The sequence below is a fragment of the Apostichopus japonicus genome, chromosome 16, assembly GCF_037975245.1.
Source record: "Apostichopus japonicus isolate 1M-3 chromosome 16, ASM3797524v1, whole genome shotgun sequence".
Lineage (NCBI taxonomy): Eukaryota > Metazoa > Echinodermata > Holothuroidea > Aspidochirotida > Stichopodidae > Apostichopus > Apostichopus japonicus.
Genome location: NC_092576.1, coordinates 41,037,155 through 41,062,201, shown reverse-complemented (window position 1 = coordinate 41,062,201; position 25,047 = coordinate 41,037,155). Strand labels below are relative to the sequence as shown.

Genomic DNA, 25,047 nt, shown 5'->3' with positions numbered 1-25,047 from the left:
TGACACTTGGCGTTTACGGTCACCGCGTACTCGGTAAATAAGTCATCGCGAACGCGGAAAACTCACGCGTTTAAGTTGGGTCGTAAGCTTACCTTAATCACTAGTTTCAGGAGTGGAAACGTAACGGAAACAGGCTGGAACTCGGAATTTACGTCGCAATTACAGACCGAAAACGGCGATTTAAACGCGTGTTTTTTCCCCGTGAATGTAAGCCCTTTTATTATGCCTAAGTAGAAGAAAATATGATGCCCATATCATTTTACCTCAACCCACCACACCCCCATCCCCACGGAAAAAATCAAATATAATACAAAGAGACGTTCTTGCGTAGCATGCAGAGCCCTTTGAAATTTAGAAATGAATCTTAAGAACACTTTATTCTCTTCGAGGAGTTTCATAGAGCAATAATAATTTAACTAAGACAGTTGTAGCAAGGCCTATAATTTCCTCCTATAATTGTTAAGCGATATGTTCCTCATATCAAAATCGTACACATTTCGCAACATTTTTAAAGAATATTACTTACCAACCTAATGTGGCAAGTACCTACATTAACTTACCCCCCCAACTCCTCCACCCCACCCCAACCCCCCTCCCCTTCCCCGTTTTACATCGACCACTTTCAGTGGTTGAAGAAGCTACTACTTTCTCTGTCTCATCAAGTTCTCCTGATGCAAGAAACCGACATATGAAATTCCGTTAGAGCTATTAGGAGGGCGCCCTAACGTCAACAAACAAAATGGCAGCTTCCTGATTTAGTCCGCTTTTAATGACGTACACAATATTTCCAGTTTTTACCCTTAGCCGACGTCGGACGTATGTTCATATGCGTAATAAGATTTGATTAAATGCAAACAGCGAAATATTTTCTAAAAAATGTGGGTGAAACCGGAGGAGGTTCTGCTTGCAAATGCTCTGTGGTAAGTTTGCATTTCTATGCACTCGTCTGATGACATAGCCTAGCACTGTAGCGTACGTAGGTGTACGTAAGACCAGTGAGTCGTTACTGCTGTGCACAACCGCCGTAGCAAACACTTAACATTAGGCCTAGATTTGCCAAAGTCCTTACGTACAGCTGTACTGATATGTGGATTTCATTGCATAAATATCCAGGCCTATCAACGTTTTGGATGGGTCTAATACTGATAAATTCTCAGGAATTTCTGAGTATAATAATGTTAATACTGACTTAATTTTGGGCTGGGCACAAATTTGGCTAGGTCAAGGTACTAGTGTGGGCCTAGCGTAGCAAAACAAGTTTTACTCATCCATGCACCTTTGGATATGCCTGGACCTACAGTAGTACTAATTTTAAGAAAGTCTGCTCTCTTTACACATCAGGGTGCTACAGATGTGTAAAGACTAAAGTATAAGCTATCTATCGATTTTTAATTAATAATAGTTAGCTGTGCATAGGTACTGCGTCTCTAAAGGCCCTTTATTAAGCTGTTCTAGTATTCATAGTTAGCTATGCATAGGTACTGCATCTGTAAAGGCCCTAGTGGCTAGATTATAGGCTACACATGTGAATAGTGCTCAATGTATCAGCCATCATGACTGGTAGTGCTTACCAATTAGGATAATATGTAACCTAGCTTTGAACTTTGCAATCCAAAGAGCACACTCTAAAGTACAATGGGATCCATATTTGGGTAAAAATATGCTGGTGCCAACATCAATTCCCTTAACAAATTAGGTCATAGGCTGGGTTCAGCTGTAAACAAAATGCCCGAGGCATCAATAAACTTGGGCTTGTAAGACAGTCCTCTGCTATAAACGTATGACCTTCTCACATATTCACACAGAGTACTTGAGCAATGTTCTGAGGACTGTTTAAGTCTCAGAATTTTTTTTTTTTTAAATGGCATAATTAGCCAATCAGTTGAGAAGTTATAGTTTCATGTGCTGTGTACATATTTCAGAAAGATTCAAAGACAATGAGTTCATTCAGTTGCAAATTCACAAAATAATAATAATAATACTTATCTTCAAAGCCACCAATTCTTTTGGTTTTATCCAAATCTATCCAGTTGTTGGTGCTGAGTCAACTGAAATTTCTTTCTATATATAACTGTTTATCAGCAGAATTGCTAAACACAGAACTAAGCATCATGTCTAGCACACATGTAGCTTTAGCCATTTGATATGTGCTCTGTAGTATGGATTTTACAGTCCTACATATTTGTAGTTCTGGGGCTGGCCTTGCTAAACACAGAACTAAGCATCATGTCTAGCACACATGTAGCTTTAGCCATTTGATATGTGCTCTGTAGTATGGATTTTACAGTCCTACATATTTGTAGTTCTGGGGCTGGCCTGTACGGTGTGAATAGAAGAGCACTTCCTATATGAATATGTAGTAGAACCCCCCCTCTATGAGTGCAAAATGTTATTAACTTTGTAGTTTTGGGGCTGGCCTGTACGGTGTGAATAGAATGCACTTCCTGTATGAGTATGAAGTAGAACCCCCCTCTATGAGTGCAAAATGTTATTAACTTCTAGGCTCAGCATTAATAATCATGCAGTTAGCATACTAGATGTTCAAATATTTACAGTGTAAAGTAAAAGTATGGACTCAATTTGTTAAGTCATTGTAAGTAATGTACTGTGTTGTGTTGTGTACATGGTATGTATGTTAAGGTGTGTGCCACCTAGGCCACGTGTAAATATACATAATTTGCCGCCACCTTAAATAGTATCGTTACCGAATATTCTTTTCGAGACTAGGCTTCCAAATATTACATACTGTATGTATAATAATGTTGTCTTATGCACAGTGTTATTGTCTTATGCATAGAAGTATTGCCCTTGTTTGAGCATAGTAGTATTGCCCTTGTTTGAGCATAGTAGTATTGCCCTTGTTTTGAGCACAAGTATTTAAGTATCCTGCTAAGCATTAATATGGGACCGACTATTATGTCTACCTGTACAGGGTAAAAGTAAGAGTACACCAATACACAACATAAATTCACAAATCCTCACAGCAAATATGTACTCTAGTATAGGCTACACAATCACATATTATCTGTAATGTTTTCTTATTTTTATTCAAGGATCACCGAGAGAGCCAATCCGTTCTTTGTTCTTCAGCGACGGAAAGGTCATGGAGGAGGAGGTCTTACTTCATTGGTCATCGGAACAATTGACTCTGTTCTGGATAATAACACAGACCCCTATCGAATCCTACATCAGACCAATGACTCGGACATTAGTTATGGTAAAACTCATTTTGTTTATTTATATTTATAATATTTAATAATGCATATTCCTGTTCATCTTTAATGCCAATACTGCTTGGTGATTGCTTTAGCATTAGAACATTATTAGGAGAATGTCTTGATGTTGAGTGAATAGTTACACATTTTCAGTGTTTTTATGGCTTCCATCTGACGGTATCCAAAGTGTAGCAATGGAAGTGAGCTAATGTAGATCTTTTTACTAGTAGTAGGGCTTTCTGACTCAGTGCAATAATAGTTCCAGGAGAATCTTAACATAAGTTTGAATTCATTACAAACAAAGTTGTATACATTCAGTAATTATGTTGGCAAATTCCTTTCTTGTTTCAATCACTTTGTGATTATCCCGTGTATCTCTGTTTTAATGTAAATGAACAGTGGCTAGAAAGTATCATGTCGACATTGACAAAGTCCTAAAAACAATTTTATTTGGATGAAAGTTTGTCTTCCTGTCGCTGAAAATTAGGTTACAGCATCAGTATTAATGCATGATTATCAGTCTTGTGGGTTATTAAAATTGTAGGAAGTTTTAAACAATGCTATATCTGCCCATCAAAATAAACGAACAATTAATCAATAAACTGTTACAGTATGCTCACATAAAATGGACAGCTGACTGCCAATAAAAACTACAACTGCTGAAATTGCCTTTCTTTCTTTAAAAAATTTTCAACAGGAGTGAATCAGCATGTAAAAGTGCTATCCTTTGACTCAATAAAATTCAATTTGAATGGGCCGAAATAAAAGAACCTTCCTGTTGGAAATAAAGATGTCTAAAGTTATTGATATTTGCTGATGTGTTTATCACCCTTTCTGTATGGTTGTAATGTTCATTCAGTTTTATCTGTGTTTAATTGATACGTGGTTTCAAAAGTGAAGATCTAACCTAAGTTGGGGAATTGCATAATGCCATATTTACTGTGATTGATATCTTTCATGACTTTATTCCTCAGCTCTTGCATCGTCGATGCACAAACGAGAGATTATCAGACACTGGGAATGGCTGGAGCAAAACCTGATGGAGACTTTAGGTTAGTTACTTTGAGATTCAGTTGTAGATTGTAATGATTCTCTTTATTTGAAGGTCAAGTCTGCTCACCGCCAGTGATTTCCCATACTTGAATCCATTTGTTGACTTATAATTAATCTCTATGGGGTAAAAAGTTTATTAAGAATTGTTATTTGATGAAGTGTAATTTCAAACAAACCTATGGGTAAGTGTATTCAATTGTGTTTTGTATTTGTTTTGTTAAGCGCATTGAACCCTGGGGTTTTGTGTTATATAAGCACCGGTGTAGTAATAATAATAATTCACTTTTTATATTTAGTGAACTAGTCATGACTTGTTACAACACTGGATACCAATCCTTCTACTTTAATTTAATTTTCATTGTTTTCATAATCTGAGAAAAGTTATGGAAAAGTGTTTGGCTGGTACCTTATATATTACCAATTATCTTCTGCACGTTCCTACTCAGAGTATTAGCCAAATGGATACTTTTAAAGTCATAAATGCATTCCAAACTGATCCATAACAACCTTAATGATCTCTTTTGCTTTGTCTTTCTGTTACCTACTGTTCATTACAAAAAATTATCAAACTGCTGGAGTTTGTATCCACTCCTTATTTGAAAAAGAAGAACTGGCTAAGTACAATTTATAAATCACTATATACATTGGATACATATTCACATATGACTGTGTTTTTGAAGCAGTCTTCATTGACCCTCTCCACCATGCTTGTATTTTGATAGGTAACTTTGACTCTGATACGGATGTAACAGAGTTTGTCAAGTGTAAGATTGAGAGTCTTGTCGCAAACACTGAATCTACTGAAGAACAACTAAAGGAAGGTAAGTTCATGAATCAACGGTTACTTTTGTTCTGCCGATAGTGACAAACTACAACAGTTGATAAGCTTGATCACTTTTAGGGTTACATTCATTTCCTCTTTAACCTCCTTGTTGGACTAAAAGAAACAATTTGAAAGACATATCACAATATTTAAGCAGGCTTCCTCTACTGCACTGGTATACATATATTAATGACAACAGTTTTAGCTTTATCACTTTAAAAGCTAAGTTCATTTCCTCGTTAACTTTCTTGTTGGGCTAAGGAACAACTTGAAAGATATATCCAAATTTTGAGCAGGCGTCCTATCCTGCCCTGGTATATACACATACATATATATATAAAGATATTTATATACATATATATATATATATTTATATAACTTATTTTTAACTTGACGGTTTACTGTCTAGAGAAAGAGGTGTAGGGATATTGACAAACTAATAGAAACATCCTCACCAGGGATCTGATTTTATCATGTTTACTTTCACCAGCTTTCTGAGGGAAGAAAGCTATTCAATCACCACAAAAACATAAAGCCCATATTAATCTAATGTGAGTAGAAGGTTGTATTATTTTTCTGAAGGTCCATCAACTATGATGTCAATGGATGTTAACCTACATTCAATCAAGTAACTATGTGCTCCTCTCCACGATGCTCTTCAAATCTATGACCTATCTTTATTTTTTTTTCGGTCAGCTAATGAGGAGAGCAAAAATTTCAAGTCTGCTCATGATAAATGGAGGAGATTGTTTAATTTACCAGAGGATGAGAAACTGGTTAATTGTGAGTATAATCAGAGGTCTCTTGTACAGGACATGATAAATTTAGGCAGAATTTTAGTCTTTTGTGGTGGCTTGCAAACCTTACCACTGATAATATGGGGTGGCAAGATTAAGGCAAGCCTGGATATGTTCAAAATAAAATAAGATAGCAGTTACGTTATCTTAGATATGTTGCCGTCAAAAATGAAAAATCTGATCTCCAGTATTATTTTCGTATTTCTTACTGATATTCACCTTTTAAGATGTACCAAAACTATATTAGATTGTTTCTTTAAGATTACATTCATGTGTTGGCTCATCAGTGCAGGTCTAAGTGTTAATGATTAGCCATTGTTTCATAAATTCTAAAACTTCAACCAAGCAACATCCTTTTATCTTGATACAAATAAAAGAGCACCCTTGGATAAAATTGACACATCATTTGTCCTTGAGATAAAACAAATGATAAACAGGTCATTTGAGGTCATATGTTTTACCCAGTGAAGTTATATGTTACATATGAGGACAGGTAATATGAGTAAGGTAGAGGAGCTACTGTAGTGGTTTGTGCACTAGGAGTAGTCCAGTCAGAAGTAATGAGGCTTAGTAATCAGGAGGTTCCAGGTTCGATAACTGGCCGGGTCATAGTGAGGTGGGCTTTTCACCCAAGAGCAATCTACGGTTTTCCCATCTGAAATGACTTTTTAAATTGAAAAGATTCCAAAGTTGAGTTAAAATGTTAAATTGAAAGCCACCCAACGTGAAACTTGTACAACATAAGTGCTTAAGAGTTGCAAAAATAACTGCTGATGATTATTAATATTTATGCTATTTTTTTAGCCCATAATTTCTACATGTATACATATTGGAACCTATTTGATATTATGACTGACTTTGTTTTGTTCTTTTCAGATTACTCTTGCAGTTACTGGAAGGGTAAAGTTCCCCGTCAGGGCTGGATGTACCTCAGTGTTAATCACTGTTGTTTCTATTCGCTTATGCTGGGGACAGAGTCTCGGCAAGTCATACGATGGATTGAAGCTACGGTCAGTCAAAATTAATAGTTTTATCAAATTCTGTATGTTTAACTCCATTATGTGTAAGATATATAGAGCATGGTTGGAGAAGCAAACAATAGAGTTAAACCACACCATGATAGCATAGCTTATGTCAAGGTATTCATCTTTAATATTTGGGGAAATTCTAGTAACAACAAGTGGCAGAGTGAAACTTATTATTGTGTCTAATGCAAACTGGTTTGGTACTTGGTAAGCTACATGAAAATTATTCACTAATAATGTTCATATTAGCCAAAGTTGTATTTTAGATGATGCCATGAATTCAGAGAACTGTGGTAACATCCTGCGAGGCAGTGGGTCATGTGAATTTTATTTGAAGGGGCAAAGAGGGGTAAACTAAGGGGCTACCTGTCCTTCTTTGTCCTCCACCTCTGCCCCCCCCCCCCTCTATCTCATATCAGGGAGAAATCAACAAGTTTGTAATGTTAAGCTGTGTTCCAAGGAAACACTACTCTGATTAGTGCACAGACTGTCTAACTGTGTTGCATTTCCTGCAAAAATGAAGGATTTACATAATAAAGTTACAAATAGAGTACTGAGATGGGTTTGTCCACTGGTATAGATGGTGTGCTTCTTATCGTTCCACAATATAGCTTTCAGCTGTCTTGTCAATGAACAGTTGCAATGATTAGAGCGTGGTGGCCAATTGGCTAAGGTGTCGGACTTGTGATCCAAGGATTGATGGTTTTATTCCTGCCTAGTTCATTTTGTTGTGTCCTTGGGCAAGATGCTTTATTGCACTTGCCTCTCTCCACCTAGGGCTTAAATGGGTACCTGTGAGTAACTTGTCATTGGGCGCAGTATATAACTGCTGCTGACTGGAGGGATTGTCTCTGGGACATGTTATCATTGACAAGGAGTAGTATAACGTCTGTAAAGAGCTGTGAAACCTATCTCTGGTATAAAGCACTATATAAATCAAACATTTTTATTATGATTATTATTATTGTTATAATTATTATTATTATTAGTATTGTTGGCATTAGTATTATTATTATAGATCAACAATGTATAGTAATTTATATTTATTGTGCTTCATGTGCTTATAATTTACATAGGATAATGTTATCACTCATATTCATTAGAGAATGTAAATTAATTTACGTTTTTCACTCTTTACAAGAGAAAGTAGTTCCTTTTCTAACTAAGATACCTTATGTTTTTCACAGAGGCTGGAACGCAGCAACACAGTTCTATTTCCAGAGAGTATACGCATCTCAACAAGAGACGCCAGTTATTTCTTCTCCATGTTTGTCAGCACCGACGAGACATTTTCTCTGATGGAGCAGCTAGCAAACCTAGCCATGAAACAATTATTATCAGAGGATGGGTACCAAGAAGATAGAAGTCTACCTGTGAGGTCAAAGGTCAAGAAGTAAGAGCGACACTGCATGGTTTTGCTGAATAAGCAATGCATCTGTTTGCTGATTTTGTTATATTATTTTAGACTTATATATTGATATATATTGATATAGTTATATATTTAGATATTTAGATATTTTATCTATTGATATATTTATCTATTTATATATTTATATTAATGTCAGAGTGCTAAGTTAGCATAACCACTCAAAATATCAAACTATGCCAGTAATAATGATACTTGGATTCTTGATCTGGCGTATGATTACAATTTTCACTGTCTTACATTTTTTTCCTTAAAAGGATGAAAGCTCCAAAGAGGGTATCCTATGTGAAGAGAGATTTAGATGCCAAGGCAAGATCGGAAGTTTACAGGTATGTTTTCTATTATTTCTGTGTGTTATTCTGATTAAGTATAAAAGGGTAGTCTGGTCAAATTATACAGGCATGCTAACATTAAGCTATGTACTTGGCAAGAGGGAACATTAGTTAGACTGGTCCAAAGTTACATCCCAACAGAAAACTAGTGTGTAATAATAATGTGTTCATATTGATAGTTAAAACAGGTGTGGAGGAAACAGATGTAGGCTTAAACTAGCTTGATACTGTTAATGAAAGAACAATCTCATAATTATTTGTAAAGTTTAGGTAAGAATGGTGCAAAATTTCAAACACACAATCAAGGTTTGTAAATATATACAGTGTTTATATTGATAGTAAAAAATATGTGTCATGGAAACAGATGTAGGCTCTACTGTTTGTGATAGAACCTGCTCAGACTGGCCACTCATAATATGCAAATATTATTTTATATCATCCTATGACAAAGATATTAAACCCATATTTGTTGGATCCAGAGTTAGAATAGTTAAGCAAGTATGCTGAACAGAAAGTGATAGTTGGTTAATGAGAAACTAAACATGAACTAGGAAGTTAGTTCCTACAATTTAAGACCCTTTTATACTGTATACATTATGGAATATTACCATTACCTTTCATGCATTTTGTTCAATTGCCTGCACTGTTTTGTGACTTCTCTATTCTGTTGACTTGCTTAAGTAGTCATATTTTTGGTGAATGTACCTTATCAACTTCTGTCTGCTTGTATAGAATACAGTAGTCTTGCAAGGATTCCCACGTAGTACCCATATATTCATAAAATACTGGTCCTACTGGAGGATAAGGTTGGGGGGAGGGGGGAGGGGGAGGGTGGGAGATGACAGACATTTTTATTATGGTTATCTTCCCTTTCAAACAAATTCTAAAAGATATTTTCTTGTTGTTCCTTGTAGAACCAGGCATTATTTTTTTGCCTTTGCTAATTTGGTTATCCAAAAATATTAAGCAAAATAACAAAGACCAATATGTACACTGTATGAGAAATGTATGTTGTTGAATAGAACACCAGATTTGGTGCGGTACCAATATATCATTTACTCATTTGAGGGGTAATAAGTTTTCAATGCACTCTGAATTTGATGTAAACATGCTAGTCGTCCATTGGACAACCAACGAAGCTGGTTTTAGTTTTCCAAACAAAAATGTGGTCGTCGTGACAACCATTAAACATTTGCAGTGGTAATATAAGTAAGTGCTGAAATATTATTTGTGTATTAGTAGATTCTCGATATTAAAAAAGACTGAGGTAATTTTAACAAGTTAGTCACTCTTGTTAGATAGCTAGTACAGTAGAGGGCCTGTGTTTTCAGTTGTGTCTTTCCTTAAACTTACAGTATATCAAGAGCAGTGATGTGGTACGGTGGCTTAATATGGACATTGGGGAAAATATAAGTGTCCCCAAATCTCAAAGTTTTGACTTTTTATCTCAATTTTTTTCTTTCCTATGTCCCTATTAGGTCACCATAATGGGATGTGTGGTCTCTTAAATTATTAATATTTCAAATTTTGAAGATGTATCAAAGTCATATGCCCTTGTATGATATAAGTGTATGATGATAGTAATGAACATGAATAGCTGCCCACCATAGACCAAGTCAGTGTGTGCTATTAAATTTTGCTGATATTATGTTTTCCCTGCACTCATTTCATTCAATCCATAATAGTGTTGGTTTGCAGTGGTACATGAAATCCTGGTTAATTATAAATTTCTGAAAAAGAAAAGACACGAGACACAGAAAAAGTCCTGTAATATCCATTTACCATTAAGACCCTTCTGACAAGCTTGAAGTTTTGCAACTGTTACAATGTTGTCTTACACAATTGTATTTGACTTCCTTTGTTTACTCTGAATAATAGTAAACTTTTAAAGCATTGTCATCTCCTTGAAGACATATCAAAGTCCTTAAATAAGTCAAGTTGCTTTAAATATAACCCTTCCCATAATCTCTACTCTAATTGTAGATAAGCAGCTACCTTCCTTGATTATTACAAAAGCTAACCCTTGTGTAGTGTCTTAATCTTTGAGGTATCAAGTTATCGTGGGTCACTTTGCGTAATAAAAGGTGTTTTTTCTTACAGACAATTTTTTCGTCTACCTGTGACGGAAAGATTGGATGGCAGTACTCCGTGTACATTATGGACTCCTTACAACAAAAGCTATGCTAATGGAACTCTCTTCTTGTCTAATAATTACATCTGTTTTTCTAGTAAGGTAGGAACTGGTGTCTCTTCTTCACTCCTCACTTCCCTGTCTCCTAGCAACAACTTCCTGTCTCCTAGCAACATTAACTTACTCTACCATATCTAGAGCACTTGGTTACCTTTTTAAACTCTCTCATTGATCACCTTAGACAGGTGTACTACCCCCCCCCCCAACCCCAGTATTACTAATTATATTATCTTAATAATCTTTAATATTCCTTTATATCTGAAATAGGTCTCTTTAATTCATTTTATTCCTTCCACTTCATTTCAAGTTTTATGTGTTAGATTTTAGGACCTTTTGATCATAAATTTGGATATCTTATGGGTAAAAGCAATTTGTATCCTAAAAGAATTGGCTATTAAAGCCAGAGAGAGAGAGAAAGTTGGGGGGCTAAAACTGGAGCCTGGCATTTGAATTGTTCTTCAAATCAACAGTTATAAACTCTGCTCAAGTTGTAACATCTTCTAATGAAGACAAAGAATATTAATACATGCTACTGTGTGATAATTGTTTGTCTTCATTTGATCTTCATGAACTTGAATATGAATTCATTTTAGATGTACAGTAGGTTACATGGAAGCTTTACAATTTGAAAAGGTCATACCTATAGAAATAAAATATGAAAAGAAACCCATTGATTCATCTGCAAACCTTCATAAAGATATAAAATGCAGAAATGTATTTATTTTAAGGAATAAGCTGAAATGTTTTATTTTAGGAGTCTTTGTTACTTCGGAGGTATTACATGCCTATAAAGCATGGTCTTTATGCTATCATGTTCCTTGTCTCATACTATGCTGTTCACTGCACATTCTCTATACCGCATGTAACCACAGAAGCCATATTTTTCCTGGGTATTCACTTGTATGAAACAAAAAATGTATTATTTTTTAAATAGTCTGTTTTCATTTATTTTTTATTCTTATGTTTTGTGTTTGGAGCTTTAAACCCAACTGTGCAGGAAATTTACAAATAGCACTTGGGCCTCCTGTTCTGATTATACTTGTTGTGGTACCTCACCTTTAGCAGCATAGACATATCACACAGACAGATCACTATAGTGACCATAATTATGATGTGCAATTCCAAAAGAAAGGGTGGCCACAATGCTGTTAGTCTTAAATATAAAATGGCTAGATTTGGAGTATTATACTAGAATGTGTATGTACGTATTTTAGATCCTCCTGCAAGCAGGAACTCCCGAAGAAGCCTCATTGGCTATTCAAACCTGCAAGCTGATCGAAGTCAGTCTCTTACATTCATATTTAACATCCATGATTATGAACTGTCAATTGTCAACAACTCTGTAACTGGACAACATACATAATTTATATTGGAGTTACTCAAACTCGGGACCTAATGATTGAAAGGCACCGGGATTAACCACTGAGCTAACACTCCACTGAGCTAACACTCCACTTATATTTTTCAGTTGTATTATGAAGTGATATTCAATTAGTATAATATCACATTTATCCACATGCCTTGAATTCCTACATGTGATATGGCATTGATGTATGTCAAGCTTTTCCTGTATAGGCCTATGTTAAAATTGTGCACACTTTGGTGTGTAGGTGTGACAAGTTACCAATGACCAGGGTTAAGTACAGCGCGGCGAGAATTTATTGTAAGTTGCGCTGTATAAGAACTGTTAATTATTATTATTATTATGTTTATTTTATTATTTATTCAGAGATTTTTCCATCCAAACTGATCTTAGATCTTGTTGCTTTTCTTAACAGGTTGCCAGACTAGTTCACCTGATCATTCCAATGAGAGAAGTCACTGTGGTTGAGAAAGTTGAAAATTCTAACATGATTCAGGAAGGCTTACATATATCAACGAGAGGACGGGTAAGTTAATTACAATGTGTACACAATTAAACACAAATATATTACACTGAGCATTATTGAGGGAGAATTGAGGGAAAAGATCAAATTTATATGTGAAAAAATGAAGCATTAATTAAGTTGATATGATGCTCTGTGCCATCACTGTTATCACATAAGATCTCTTTATTGTCCCTTAAACAAACAGGTCTCACTTTTTGGTTTTGAAAACAGGATATTTTGTTGTCCTCAATTATGCAGTAATATAAAGAATTGTGATCATTATGTATACTGTGGGAGAGATGGGTAGGTTTGGTGAATAGAATCACCAGCTTTGGGTCAGTAAAACTCCCCTTCAGCACTGATTCCTATAAGCACAGTAAGCTAGGCCTAGTACAACTGCTAAGTAGGGCAGGCCTAGGCTAGTCGATGATAAAAAACTTCAGCACCAATTCCTATATGCACAGTAGGCTAAGCCTAGTACACCTGCTAAGTATGGCAGACCTAGGCTAGTCAATGATCAAGAACTTCCACACTGATTCCTATATGCACAGTAGGCTAAGCCTAGTTCACCTGCTAAGTATGGCAGACCTAGGCTAGTCAATGATCAAGAACTTCCACACTGATTCCTATATGCACAGTAAGCTAAGCCTAGTACACCTGCTAAGTATGGCAGAACTAGGCTAGTCAATGATCAATACCTTCAGCACTGATTCCTATATGCACAGTAGGCTAAGCCTAGTACACCTGCTAAGTATGGCAGACCTAGGCTAGTCAATGATCAAGAACTTCCACACTGATTCCTATATGCACAGTAGGCTAAGCCTAGTACACCTGCTAAGTATGGCAGACCTAGGCTAGTCAATGATCAAGAACTTCCACACTGATTCCTATATGCACAGTAGGCTAAGCCTAGTACACCTGCTAAGTATGGCAGACCTAGGCTAGTAAATGATCAAGAACTTCCACACTGATTCCTATATGCACAGTAGGCTAAGCCTAGTGCACCTGCTAAGTATGGCAGAACTAGGCTAGTCAATGATCAATACCTTCAGCACTGATTCCTATGTGCACAGTAAGCTAAGCCTAGTACACCTGCTAAGTATGGCAGACCTAGGCTAGTCAATGATCAAGAACTTCCACACTGATTCCTATATGCATAGGCGTACGAGGCGGGGGGGGCAGGGGGGGCAGACTGCCCCCCAAATTTCCAGAGGACAAGAAATTCGGGCAAAAGTCCTGAAAAATTCGGGCAGCCTAAGAGGCTGCCCGAATTAGGCTGCCCGAATTTTTCAGGACTTTTGCCCGAATTTCTTGTCCTCTGGAAATATATATATATAAATATGCAGTAGCTTGCCCGAATCTGCTTCAAATTTTTGCCCGACAATTCCATGATTTTCTTTATTTAGCATCATGATGCCCGAATATTTCCGTGTAACACCACCGTAAGCGCAGTTCATCTGGGCTACCACGCTTTTTGCACAATCAATTTTTTTTCTAACTAGTCAATTGTATACCTGGACCAAGGGCTGCTGAACCGAGGGGGGGGGGCACGTGCCCCCCCACTTTTCCTCAGGTTAAAAATGTGCCTTTTTTCGACATAAAAATTGAGGTGCCTCAAGTTAGCAAGAGGCCAGGGAACCAGAATGAACACTCGGGAAGGGCCGTTTCCAGCCATCTGAGGGGTTTGTAAAACCAAAATTTTCGAGTACGCTCCGCGCCAACCGATGGTGGCGCTCCGCTCAGATAGTCGTGCAAACAACTTTGCAAATCCTGGCCAAGCCCGTGACTTTTAATGAATTTCTGTGGGTCAAACTCAAAGCTATTCCGAATGGAAAAAAATTTGTTAAGATATTAACAAGAAAAAAACTGTAATTCGGAAGATTCCTACATTAGCAACTAGCATGATTTCACCTCATTTTGTCTCAAAAGAAAACTTGTTCCTTGTTTCCCAATTTGCGCATTGGATATTGCAGTGCTAGTATGCATATTTTCCTTTGATGGGGGAGGGGCGTTGATGGAAATAAGATAATAAAATAAGAGTTATACAGGATATTATAAGGCTGTATCATTCCTATCGAATTTCTGCAAAGTGCCCTTTGATGTCGGTACCCCCCCCCCAGATTAAAAGTGCTTCCGCCGCCCTTGACCTGGACATCCCCAACATGAGTGTATATAAGAAACATTTTCTTTTTCATGGATGGTTGGGGGGGGGGGGGGAGTACAGGTTGATCATATATATATTTTATACTTTTTTTGTGAGACAAATTGCAGTCTCACCCGACACAGCGACATTATCCTGCCTACGTGTCGTTGAACAATACATGTTTTTCTGGAGGTAGCTGAGTACTGTGTTAAAATAATAAATAAGGTAACTAAATAAGAGCTTAAAACATATACTGTCCCATTTTTCCCCTTCAAAGTGATGTAACCATTTTTTCTTCTTCTAATTTACCAAATTTTTCGGGAAGTGTAAATTTCTAAAACGTGAGATTATAAAATAAAGAATGTTTAGATGCAACTTGCAATGCCTCAGAAGTGCCGTTTCCGGCAATCTGAGAGGCATTGTGTGCCAAAAATTTTCTTGTACGCTACGCGCCAACCGATGGTGGCGCTCCGCTTAGATAGTGTCACGGGAACTTTCGGGCACAAAAAGTTCTGCCCCCCCAAACTGAAATGGTCCCGTACGCCTATGCCTATATGCACAGTAGGCTAAGCCTAGTACACCTGCTAAGTATTACAGACCTAGGCTAGTCAATGATCAAGAACTTCCACACTGATTCCTATATGCACAGTAAGCTAAGCCTAGTACACCTGCTAAGTATGGCAGACCTAGGCTATAGTCAATGATCAATACCTTCAGCACTGATTCCTATATGCACAGTAGGTTAAGCCTTGCATACCTGCTAAGTATGGCAGAACTAGGCTAGTCAATGATCATAAAAACTTCAGCACTGATACCTATATACACAGTCTAGGCTAAGCCTAGTGCACATGCTAAGTATGTCACCATAGGGGATGAGATTTGCAAGCTTCCCCTAACCCTAATCCAAACCAGGCCATCATAGGGGGTGACATTTACAATCCTTCCCTTACCCTAGTCCAAATATTTCACCGTCAAATCTTGACATTCTTGTGTCATTTCTATTCATTGTCATCTAATGAATCAGTCCTATTGAACCAGGAAAACACCATATTAATTTCAATGGATATTAATTATTAATTAATTATAATGTGAGAGAAACTGAAACTGAAGACAAGTCATCAACTCCATACAATAGATAGATTTAATGGTTTCACTATGAAAGCAGCCATCTTATGTACGGAACTGTCATATGGTTTGTTCATTGAACCCAGTTGTGAAACTGAAATATATGTTTGTACATATATGATGAATTTGGCCCTGTCTCTTAGTGAGCTTCAGGAAGCAGAATGCAACTAAGAATAATATATACTTTGTGTTTAGCAAATATTCCCTGATAAAGTGACAAACTATGTTGAATTCCTTTTAAATTGATGGAAGATTTTATTTTCATAATATATGGTGTTTTAGCTTTACCCTAATAGAGTGGCAAACTATGTTTAATTCCTTTGAAATTAATGGAATATTTCCCTTCTTGGCTCAATTGCAGCTGTATTGTGTAGATTTCTGTCAGCTTCAATATTGGTTCTGAGAAACATGCAACAATTTTAACCTAATGAAACAAGAACATGTTCCTTAAATAGAAATTATTGAAATTATGACCAGAAATGGGAAGCCCAGGTTTAAAGTAATATGATGTTTATTTAGATAAGACTGCCTAGACGTAATATTACGTGAAGTAACTGAGTCCACAAAATGAGCATTTAATATTTTCTAAGCTTCTCATAACAGTGATCATTCAAAGTGGTCATTCATACATGGATTCCACATTGTCTAGGAACCAGGGAAAAGTAAGGAAAGGGGGAAAAACCTCCTTCCTAGGTTATGAAATTCCTTGCATATTAGTCTGAAAATGTAAGGGAACTCCTCATTTGAACATTTCTTAAATATGATATGACTTTAATACGCGAGCAAACTTTAAGGAAGTGAGAGATAAATTTAACCTTAAAAAACAATTTTTGGTGAAACGTTAGGGCTACAACATGTCATGTTTGGGGGGGGGGGGGGGGGGTTCATGACACTTTCAATGTACCCCATACCAAAAAGTTACAAAAGCGGTGAGAATATATTTCACAGAAGATACAATTGTTGGGCTTAATAAAGGTAGCCAAACATTAGATCTTCATTCCTTCCTGGCTTCAGAGTAATCCGTTAGAGGTGTGTTTTGATCTTCCAAACAGCTGGAATTTTTAGTTTGCTTTTAATAAAAGCGTTGAGATCATTTCATGGATATTACAGCTTAACATAAATAAGTTTCTATTAAATATCATTTTCTTACACACAGATGACATTTTTATTTGCCTCGCTGAAAGACAGAGATTTCCTTGTTCAACACATTTCCGATTTTCTATCAAAAACAACCGAAAATACCCGGTGAGTGTATATAACTTTTCAATCGTTTCCTGGAGGAGCCTTGAGAAATACATTTACACCTTGTAGTACTGAACTTTGTAAATTAATTTTCTATTTTAATTTTTTTGAGGAGGAGGAGGAGGAGTGTTGACAAGGAAATTTACAAGGATGAGCATAGCAGTGGGCAATAAAAGGATAGGGGGATAGGTATTCTTCCCTCATTATCAAACAGAAAAAACTGCAATGTCTGAGGTCACCAACACACAATACGGCACCTTATAGTGTATAAACATTGTTCATTAACAGTAAATAGTAAATTGAAATTGCTGTACCGGAAGCAAAATCTGACACATCACCCCAGGAAATTACAGTTTTTAACAATTAATTATTTATAAATCAGAATTTAACAAATTAACTTGGATTTTTTGAAATGAAGGATGTGTTGGCTGGTGGGGTTTAGGTTGGACATTTGGTTTTGCTACTTGGATCTGCATATACATCATATGTATGTATGATACGTATTACTTAATTATTGAACAATTTGGTTGACTTTGTGTTTGTTTTTTTCTGACAGACCATCTGGAGATACTTCCTCTCTTACTTCCCTGGGTAGCCTAGGAAGCCCAAGAGCTAGTGAATCCATAGAAAGCAGAGGTAGTTCCAGTCCAGTTGGGCCAACTCCTGCCTCTGGACCTGTAGACCCACCTGATGAGGACAGCAGCACAAAATCACCCATCGATGTCCCAAGTACAAAGACGACCTCTGGGGTGTCAGATAGTCCAGTAGGGAGTGCCGACAGCTTTAAAGGAGCAGAAGAAGGAGAGGCCATCGAGATGAAAGTAACAAAGAAAGATGAAGGTTCTGGAAGTCAGGATGATAATACTGTCTTCTTGGATGAGATGAATGCTAAGCTTGGTGAGTAAACAAAGATTTCTACTAGAATGAGTGATGGGAATTATATTTAGATTGGGAGAGGGGAAGGATCAATATTAAGATGTAAGAAGAAGAGGTATGTTGAGATGCTGGTCGTCAGAATGGTAAGTGTTATCTTCTTGGACATTATGAAATGCTGAGCTCTGTAGGTAAACTGAGATCCCTTCAATCAGAGGAGCAGGGAAGAGGAGAGTAGTGAGATGGAGTGAGGTTGGGGAGGAGAAGGAACAATATTGAGATATTCTTAATGAATGAAGGTTAAGATGCTGGTTGTCAGGATGGTAGTGATAGCATTTTGGATGAGAGGAAAGCTAAGTTAAGAGATTGAATAGAGACTTCTGCAGTAGAAAGAGGAATGGAATGGGAGGAAGAAGCATGAAATGAGGGCATATTGTTGAGATGAAAGTTAATAGAGGAAGAGTTTAAGACACTGCATGGTATTCATGATGGAAGTGCTGCCTCCTGGCATGAGAAGAATGAAAAAGCTAGGTGAGTATTGAATCAGAAATTTATCCCATGGTTATAAGAGAGAAGGAAGTGGAGGAGAGGGGGGTGGGTTGGGGAGATGTATACAAGATGCAATCTGAAGTACAAGCGAGGTCATGGAAAGGGTATGTATAAAATAATATCTTGAGATAAGAGTGCTGATGTATTAGAGGGAGTTGCTAAAAAAGCGACGGCAACAAAATTTGTGGAAAAACTACATTTTTTCTCTGGTTGACATGGCAATGTAATGTACACTGATGAAACAGGGATTTAAGTTTTACGGGTTTCTCAACCTTTAGAATATTGAAAATGTTATTTTTCAGATTACGTTTGTAATTTGTTATTTCCTTGATCACATACACCTTTGCGTTATCCTCTACATAGCCATTGTGAAAGTGAAATTAAGCAGCACAATTCTTTCTGAAACCAAATGTGTTTGAACAATGTCCATAATGTACACATGTTATTGTAACAGGTGAAATGCTGTGTGTTATACAAACTGTATCTACAATAACACCTAAAATCAGTGATGTAAAAATCTTCCCAATTCTTTCTTTCCTATTAAATATAATATAATGATATTTACTTTATTTGCCTTAGATTTTTCTCAGATTGTGTTTCATTCATTCAGCACTTACATATCTTCATCACTTCTTCACCTTATAATAACCTTATGTAATCATTAAAAGAGATTAATTTGCCCAAAACACACACAATTTTTCTTTTAAAATGTACTTTTTGTTGGGATTTATATAAAGAGCCCTAGTCTCATAACACCTGCCTCTTTGTTTTTCTCACATTTAACACAGCCACTCACTCAGGCATGTCATACACTACATTTGTGTATGATGTGGATATTACTAACACTGTCTCATGTGAGTAGGGTACTAACATATATGCTAAACTGCACCTGCTTTTTCAATGATTAATGTTTTAATTTTGTCTGTTTCTTCAAGGACAGACATATGTGCAGTATTTGCTTTTCAGATTTTGTAGCTGTTTTTAATTCACTTGCAAAGCTTCCATCTGTCTATCTGCTGAGCTCTCCATGTGTAAATATTTGAAACAGATCGATATGATCGACCTGCGTTGTATACTTATTCTGTAATTAGCATTGGAAAATATCATTACTGTGTAGGCAAAATGATATGATGCTACTTTTTGGTACAATCATACCATCAATAGATTGGAGGGGGTGGCATAGGAAAGGGGAGCAATTGATGTGAACCATTTGTTATCCCTAGATGATAAGGTAATGTAGCATGAACACAACAACAAATAAGATTGGTTGGTTCATATGTTGTTGAAGACCAATGAAGGAATAAATTCCTTTGGACTGCCTTTTATGGAATACCAGGCAAGGCAATGCTAATGGAGGCAGTCATACAACTATTTATTTACCCTAAAGTTTGAGAAAAGCGTGTAATCTGTTGCCTTCATGACTAAATTTCAAAGCAAGGAACGTTTGTCTAAAATATGGTCACATGACACTGTATTCACTAATCAGAGCTAAGGTTTGAAAATAACAGAAAGTTGTAGAATTAGAGATAACTGGTGCATTTTCATTGTATGAATATAGATATGTGCATGTATCCCACACTGACCAACTTTGGTTTCTTGACCACCATGCAGTTCCTCTTTTGAACCTACAAATTCCACAGCTAGCAGCTAATTTGTTTTTTGATTGTAACATTTATCCCAAGTTGATCAAATTATGCTAGAAGTGGTAACCGGATGAATAATGGAAATATCAGTTGTCTTGTACGAGTGTTAACAGCATGAAACAAATCTTTATACAGCTATGAAATCTAACAGCTACAAAATGTGACAGCTATGTTGTGTTTCCTCAATTTCTTGCATAGTGGGAGATTTTGTGTAGCAACCGTTGCAGATTTTTTTAAATAACCAAGCGTTGAGTTACTTTTTTAAATATTTATAACCCATGTGTTGAGTTACACATATTTATAACTCATTCATATCAAGATATGATGAATTAATACTTATTTTTACCTATCAACCTTTCACTTTGCATCTTCTGTCTTTAACTTGCTTTCTGCTTTTTAAAGTTGCATTCTGGTTAGTTAAATGTTAGTTAAATCTGGCAATCTATGTGGATATGGACAACCATGTTTGACTTTCCTTATAGCTAGGAAATTAAGACTCACAATTTAAACAAAAATTTTAAAAAGAATAATGGTCCAAATTTAATGTTTTTTTTTTTTCGGAATAACATCATTAAGTGTAGCTTTACCTTTCTCCTCATAACTGGTACTATTTTGTTAGACAAAAGTAAAAAGTATATTCCCCTCTATGTTATTTTCCTTGTTTGTTTTTCATAGTTATTAACGATTGTCTTAATTTCAAGTTGAAATGCTGCTTTAAAATATGAACACACTGTACCTCACTTAGTTGTCTCTTTATGATAGCACCCTGATGTGCCAAGCTTATGCACAAGCTTCTCACTCTCAATACTGAAACATTTTGCTGGGACCAATGGTTGCTTCTGGACCTAATATACCAAGCTTATGCACATGGCCCTGCTTCTCACCCTCCACCCTGACACATTTTGCTGGGACCAATGGTTGCTTCTCAACCTAATGTACCAAGCTTATACACATGGCCCTGCTTTTCACCCTCCACACTGACACATTTGGCTGGGACCAATGGTTGCTTTTCAACCTAATGTACCAAGCTTATACACATGGCCCTGCTTCTCACCCTCCACCCTGACACATTTTACTGAGACCAATGGTTGCTTCTCAAGTTTATGCACATGGCCCTGCTTCTCACCCTCCACACTGACACATTTTACTGAGACCAATGGTTGCTTCTCAACCTAATGTACCAAGCTTATACACATGGCCCTGCTTTTCACCCTCCACACTGACACATTTTGCTGGGGCCAATGGTTGCTTTTCAACCTAATGTACCAAGCTTATGCACATGGCCCCTGCTTCTCACACTCCACACTGACACATTTGGCTGGGGCCAATGGTTACTTCTTTACCTAATGTACCAAGCCTATACACATGACCCCTGCTTCTCACCCTCCACACCGACACATTTGGCTGGCACCAATGGCTGCTTCTCAACCTAAATGCCATGAAATAAATCTAGAACATTTTAATTTAGCCTCACTCATGACTAAAAGTCGAAGATTCAATGAGTCCTTCTTTCGTGTTTGATTTACATTTTTCGATGGTATTAGACATCAGTGTTGATGCTTCATTACTCTATTGCAGGTATCAAGGGACTTTGATCAAACTTCTTATTCATCCAACATGCAAAATGAATGTTGAAACATAAAACATCATGAAACAAAGCCAATAACTTTCAAATATGTTCACTTTGTCAAATATCCTGCGTTGCTCATATTTTGCTTTTCAATTTGCAGCTGAGATTTGGCATGACCACAACCATATCACGAAAATACAATACAGTTTACTCATCTATCCATTCAGTTCTTCTGCATTTAATACTTGAGTTACCGGGAGAAACTTCTAAAACTTTTCAGCCATCCCAGGGTTTCTTTTCTTTAGGTATTAATGGCTTGACTCTTTTAGACTCTCTTTCAAAGACCACTTACTTCCAAAAACTAGTTTGTGATGATGAAATTATTATCCTGAAAGCAGGATCAATGAATTATAATACATTTTGTTCTCACCAAAACTTTCTTTGGCCTCCAATTTCTTCCTCTCTGCTTTACCTTCCTAAATGCTGGAACTGCTACTAACACTAGAAAAGGCACATAGTGTCCCTCTCTACATATTTTGATGATTTATTTCTCACATCATTTGTTCATAAATTTGATGTGGCAGTTGTTGGTAAAGATGTACCTTGTTACCACTCAGTCTATTTTTGCATTCTAATTTTTTTTTCGTTGAAGATCATTAGTTGATTTTTTTTTTTCTTAAATTTGATTCGACGATGATACTGTGTGATAAATAGGGGCATTTTTTGCATTCAAGAATTTAGAATGAAAGTCATTTGACTCATTTCTAGGTTTAATTAGGGCATCATTTCAAAATATGAAAAGTAGCTTCCAAGGTTGTTAATATTTGGGATGTACAAGAATGTAGGTCAAGTCCAAGGAAGTGCAGGACCATAGGTAGTTGCTGTGTTAAATGCACAATTTGTTTGATCCATAGAGACAATAATTTCTTTCAACAAAGTTGCTCATATTCATATTTTCTCAACATTCCAGTTAAATTTCATTACTTTTGAGTCCTTGACCTCTTAATATCTCTCTTAAATAGTTCAAGCTGAAGGTTCCAGTGAAGACACTGGTAGTCTTGGGGATCAGTTCCAACCAGCTCTGGTCACACTATTCAATCGACGGGGATCTGATGAAATTTCAGCCAAGGAATCGGTGAAAGAACACCTTTGGGATGATCATTTCAGAGAATATGGGAGGTAAGAGATGAATTTGATGGTAAAGATGTTAAACTCTGCACTAAGGACTATGATGGAGTGAATAAAGGTTATGGTAGAGAGAGAATGAAGGTTATGGTAGATAGTGGATGAAGGTTATGGTTTAAGAGGATGAAGGTTAGCATATGGGAGGCAAAAAAAAACACTTGGAATGTACTGTAGGAAATATGTAATTGCAACAGAGTGGCAGGTAAATATATAATATATGTTGGCATAAGAAAGCAGTCCAAATTCTAATTTCAGGTCATTCATGTTTGAAATATTTTATCAGAAACAGAGTTGTGGTATATTTCAATCACCATGCTCTATGGGTTCAGTGCGATATTACATTGGATTAACAACCATTTATCACCCTCTCTTTGATCCAATGTTGTTAATAATTTTTACTTTAATCCTTGCACAGGGGTGTCTGCATGTACCGTACAACTGAGACCTTACAGCTTATCATTAAAGGAGTTCCTGAGAAATACAGAGGCGAAATATGGATGTTATTTTCTGGAGCTGTTAATGAGGTATTTACCCTTCCCCTGCCACACCCCATATGAGGCATATTAACCCCTCTGGTGACATCTTATAACAAATTGAATTAATCATATTATACATTTACAAATAAGGTTTGTTATTTCATGATCTGAATAATTTAGCCATTTCATCTTTAATACAAGGATTTTGGATTTATCTGGAGAAATCACAAAACATCTTGATTGTCCCCCCCAGTCCCCACCCTATGGGCACTCCAGCTTTTGCTGGTAACCATGATAGGGGTCACACCTTATTTTTAATTTCAAACCATGTCTGAAACTTTGGTTCACCACTTCAAATCTATCAGCTTCTCGTCCCTATATCTTACATATGTAATGGGATCAGATGTAATGAATTAACTGGTAGACTCCCTACATCTCCCCCAATCTGCAGTATACCCTCTGTTGTCAATATTTCTTACAGCAGTTGCCATAGGTCCCCTCAGTGGCCGAGCTAGGGGTATTGGTCAGGGGGGCGAGAATCTTCTTTGGGAGTGCTTTCGACACTATCTAAGCGGAGCGCCACCACGGTTGGCGCGGAGCGTACAGAAATTTTTTGAGTAAAGATGCTCCCTAGATTGCCGGAAATGACCCTTTCCGGGCCTTGCTAATTTGCCGATAAACAGTGAATAAATAGGTGTCGTCTCCAATTTGTCAGAAAATTACACCAACAAAATGCGACAAATGTCAATAGGTATTTGAGAGCGCAATAAAAAAGTCAGTAAACTTGAATAAGTAAAAAGTGGTAAAAAGCTGAAAAGGGCGCCAGCAGTCCATTTGAGTCCGTCAGGCTGACTGTATGGACGCTCCGCCACTGGGTCCCCTGCATTTTCATGTAATTTGGAATTTGTGCACATTTTCTCGAGACATACTTGTGCTAATTTTAGGGGCAGAGGGACAAATGTGGTTTGTGTGTAACAATTTTCACCAAAATTTAAACAAGTGACAGATACGCTTTGTAAGGGTTGCTCTGAGATACATGAATGGAACTGTTGTCATAGTAATCTATAATCTTTGTGTTTTCAGATGTCAACTCATCCAGGTTACTACCAGTCATTGGTGGAACAGAGTATAGGCAGAGACTGTATAGCTGCTGAGGAGATAGAGAGAGACTTACACAGGTATGGTGGACTAGTGTTACATGTACATTGTGTGTGTAAGACCTTGTAGGTTGATTATCAATTAACATGTTACTACCAGTCATTAGAGGAACAGAGTATAGGCAGAGATTGCATAGCTGCCGAGGAGATAGAGAGGGACCTGCACAGGTATGGTGGACTAGTGTTACATGTACATTGTATGTGTAAGACATTGTAGGTTGATTATCAATTAACATGTTACTACCAGTCATAAGTGGAACAGAGTTTAGCTTACACAGGTATGGTACACTAGTGTTACATGTACATTGTGTGTGTAAGACCTTGTAGGTTGATTATCAATTAACATGTTGCTAC

At 36.8% G+C, this 25,047-nt stretch overlaps 1 protein-coding gene across 3 annotated transcripts in view; it reads left to right on the top strand.

The window, feature by feature from the left end:
• Positions 1-745: 745 nt before the first annotated feature.
• Positions 746-25,047, top strand: part of LOC139983673 (TBC1 domain family member 9B-like) — a 50,473-nt gene continuing 26,171 nt past the window's right edge. Inside the window, exons 1-17 of one of the 3 annotated variants that reach the window (XM_071997392.1) lie at positions 746-920; positions 3,054-3,217; positions 4,190-4,267; positions 4,991-5,089; positions 5,788-5,874; positions 6,765-6,898; positions 8,101-8,306; positions 8,597-8,668; positions 10,772-10,904; positions 12,641-12,751; positions 17,155-17,243; positions 17,797-18,137; positions 19,451-19,516; positions 22,898-23,054; positions 23,476-23,584; positions 24,620-24,668; positions 24,816-24,861. In XM_071997392.1, the coding sequence (XP_071853493.1) occupies positions 877-920; positions 3,054-3,217; positions 4,190-4,267; positions 4,991-5,089; positions 5,788-5,874; positions 6,765-6,898; positions 8,101-8,306; positions 8,597-8,668; positions 10,772-10,904; positions 12,641-12,751; positions 17,155-17,243; positions 17,797-18,137; positions 19,451-19,516; positions 22,898-23,054; positions 23,476-23,584; positions 24,620-24,668; positions 24,816-24,861 (1,985 nt within the window). In that variant the 5' untranslated portion in view covers positions 746-876. Of the gene's footprint in view, positions 921-3,053; positions 3,218-4,189; positions 4,268-4,990; positions 5,090-5,787; positions 5,875-6,764; positions 6,899-8,100; positions 8,307-8,596; positions 8,669-10,771; positions 10,905-12,640; positions 12,752-17,154; positions 17,244-17,796; positions 18,138-19,450; positions 19,517-22,897; positions 23,055-23,475; positions 23,585-24,619; positions 24,715-24,815; positions 24,862-25,047 lie in introns of all 3 variants that reach the window. The other 2 variants (XM_071997391.1, XM_071997394.1) reach the window with 2 other exon arrangements.